Below are 2,238 nucleotides of genomic sequence, written 5' to 3' on the forward strand. Positions count from 1 at the left end.
TGTTTGTGAGAGTATTCATTATAGTAGGAAGAGGGAAAAAGAAAAACATTTATGCCAACAAATACTTAAAAACTGTAAGAGGTATTTAAGACCAATATCTCCTTTCCCAAGTTTAATAGATGTGTTAATTTACAGTTTATCTCGCCTAATGATCTTGTGATATGGGAAATTAGTGGTTTTACAGATGAAAAATGTATGAGTAAAAAATGCATTCATCTTTTTAAGCATCATCTGTTCCATTGACAAAAGGCACAGATGTGAAATTTATCTCAATAATTAGATTTATAATTATTATGTCATTCTCAGATTGATAAATCATTGCTCTTCGTGTGATTTGGAGCTACAGTTCATGCAACAGAAATAGGTTTAATCATTGAATTGTGTTCCTAAGCTTGAGACTGTTTTTCACATTATTCTAGTATATTTTTGTGTATTATAAAAAGTGTATGGCAGAGAAATGAGCTGTCATGAGGGAAGAACATTTTGTAAATGACTCTACGGGGAAATGCTGGTCTTTGCACAGAAAAGCAAATGTGCAAACTCGAAAAGTATCCATGGTGCATTTTCGTTGGAAACTGCTGTCTTTGCCATTATCCAGTATGATCTTGGACTTCCTGGACATGCCTACACAAACAACAATAGCTCTGATTGTTAATAGGAGGTTGGGAAGTGAAGGAGAATCTCAAAATGTCTGTATGTGGTATAGGCTGTGTTTCTGATGTTAATGTCTTCTTCCGTCTCTTTTTGCCCGCAGCTGTAGAACAAGCAACAGGAAGAGTTTGATGAGCAATGGCCCGTCTCCATCTCTGCCTCGGCCTCATTCACCGCTCTCGGCTCATGCAGGTGATTTTATATCTATGCGACTACTGCTATTGTTACTCTTAAAGTCTTGAGGTCCCTTCCAACCCTAACCATTCTATGATTCTATGATTTTTAGTGATGGTGTGTGCTTGTGTTGTCAGAGCCACCAGGTCTTACCTGCACTGGCATCTGCACACCCAGCTCACCTCGCTGCTCTCTCTGGCAGCCTGTACTGAAAGCCTGGTTTCTTGCAAAGTGCAGCAGAGGGATGTGACGAGAGACAGGGTGTGCTGTATGGCCAGCTGGGTTTATTCTTCTTGGCAGTCCTTGATTGGGAGGGATTACTCCAAGTCAGAGAGGCCTCCTTGACTCCATGGAAAGAACCTGGTATATCTCCCGTCCAGCTAGATGATTTTAGGGTCTTTTTTTGACTATGTCTGGAAAGTAGCTGGGAATGGTGAGATTCTGCTAGTGAGGTTCGGTAAATTGGAAGTGTTTATTTTGCAATCTGCACCAGACCTGCCAGGAGCATGTGCTATAAGCTTCAAGTCTCACAGGGACTGGAGATGACCCTCTTTAACACCTTCACATCTTTCTTACTAGTGTTTGCTGTTGGAGGAAGAAACAATAGAAGCAGAAGTGTTCGTATTCACTGAAAACAGGTTTATTCATTAGATTGTCTTTGGCTGAAACGTGGTAATGACATGCATTTTTGGCAAATATGTCCTAATAACATTATGCAGAATGTGGAGGACATTGGAGAGATCCTTCTGTAGAAAAGTTTTTCTTGAATATTGTCATGAGTTCAGTTTCATGCAAGAAACCTGCCCAGGTGAGTGCAGATGCAGCTGATAAGGCTTCTTGAATGCTGAGAGTTAATTTAACTTCATGTGACGTTGCACAATTGCTTGCCGCTGGGCTTTGAAAGACTGATTCTTGGATCTCCCTTTTAAGGAGGTGAGTCTGACGACAGAGCTGAGAACATCAGCCATTGAGGACTCTTTCAATCCCACCTGTCCTTAGAAACATTTAGCTCCTTCACATTGCACCTGCTGATGGATCTTTCTTTTGTGCAGGAGTCCTTCTGACTGTAGGAGAAGGAGGTTGCGGCAGACCCAGACTGTCAGCTTTCCTAATTTCTTCAGTTCTCTTTCATCTTCCCAGCATCTTTATACGTGCATTGAGAGCTATTCTCTTTCTCTTCTTTGTTTCTATTGTGTCTATCTTCATTACCTTTCTTTAGAAAAAGCCTGACGTGCTTCTCTGAGTTTTAAGAAAATCTGAAGCACTGGTGAAGCCATGTGGGTTCTGAGAATTCCACTTCACTATGCTCTAGGCCCCTCTCTTACTGCCCTGTTCCTTGGGGACCTCAGAGACCCTATTCAAACTTTTCTTCTGGCTTTGGATTAAGGAGAGGTGTTGCTTTACTTCAGCAGG

The 2,238-nt window shown here is 41.3% G+C and overlaps 1 protein-coding gene across 1 annotated transcript in view; it reads left to right on the forward strand.

Annotated features, from left to right (window-relative positions):
* The first annotated feature begins 761 nt into the window (after positions 1-761).
* MAST4 (microtubule associated serine/threonine kinase family member 4) overlaps positions 762-2,238 on the forward strand; it is a 66,216-nt gene continuing 64,739 nt past the window's right edge. Inside the window, exon 1 of the mRNA XM_010153690.1 lies at positions 762-843. Coding sequence (XP_010151992.1) covers positions 783-843 — 61 coding nt within the window. The 5' untranslated portion in view covers positions 762-782. The remainder of the gene's footprint in view (positions 844-2,238) is intronic.

This window comes from Eurypyga helias, unplaced genomic scaffold (genome assembly GCF_000690775.1).
Source record: "Eurypyga helias isolate BGI_N326 unplaced genomic scaffold, ASM69077v1 scaffold29946, whole genome shotgun sequence".
Classification (NCBI taxonomy): domain Eukaryota; kingdom Metazoa; phylum Chordata; class Aves; order Eurypygiformes; family Eurypygidae; genus Eurypyga; species Eurypyga helias.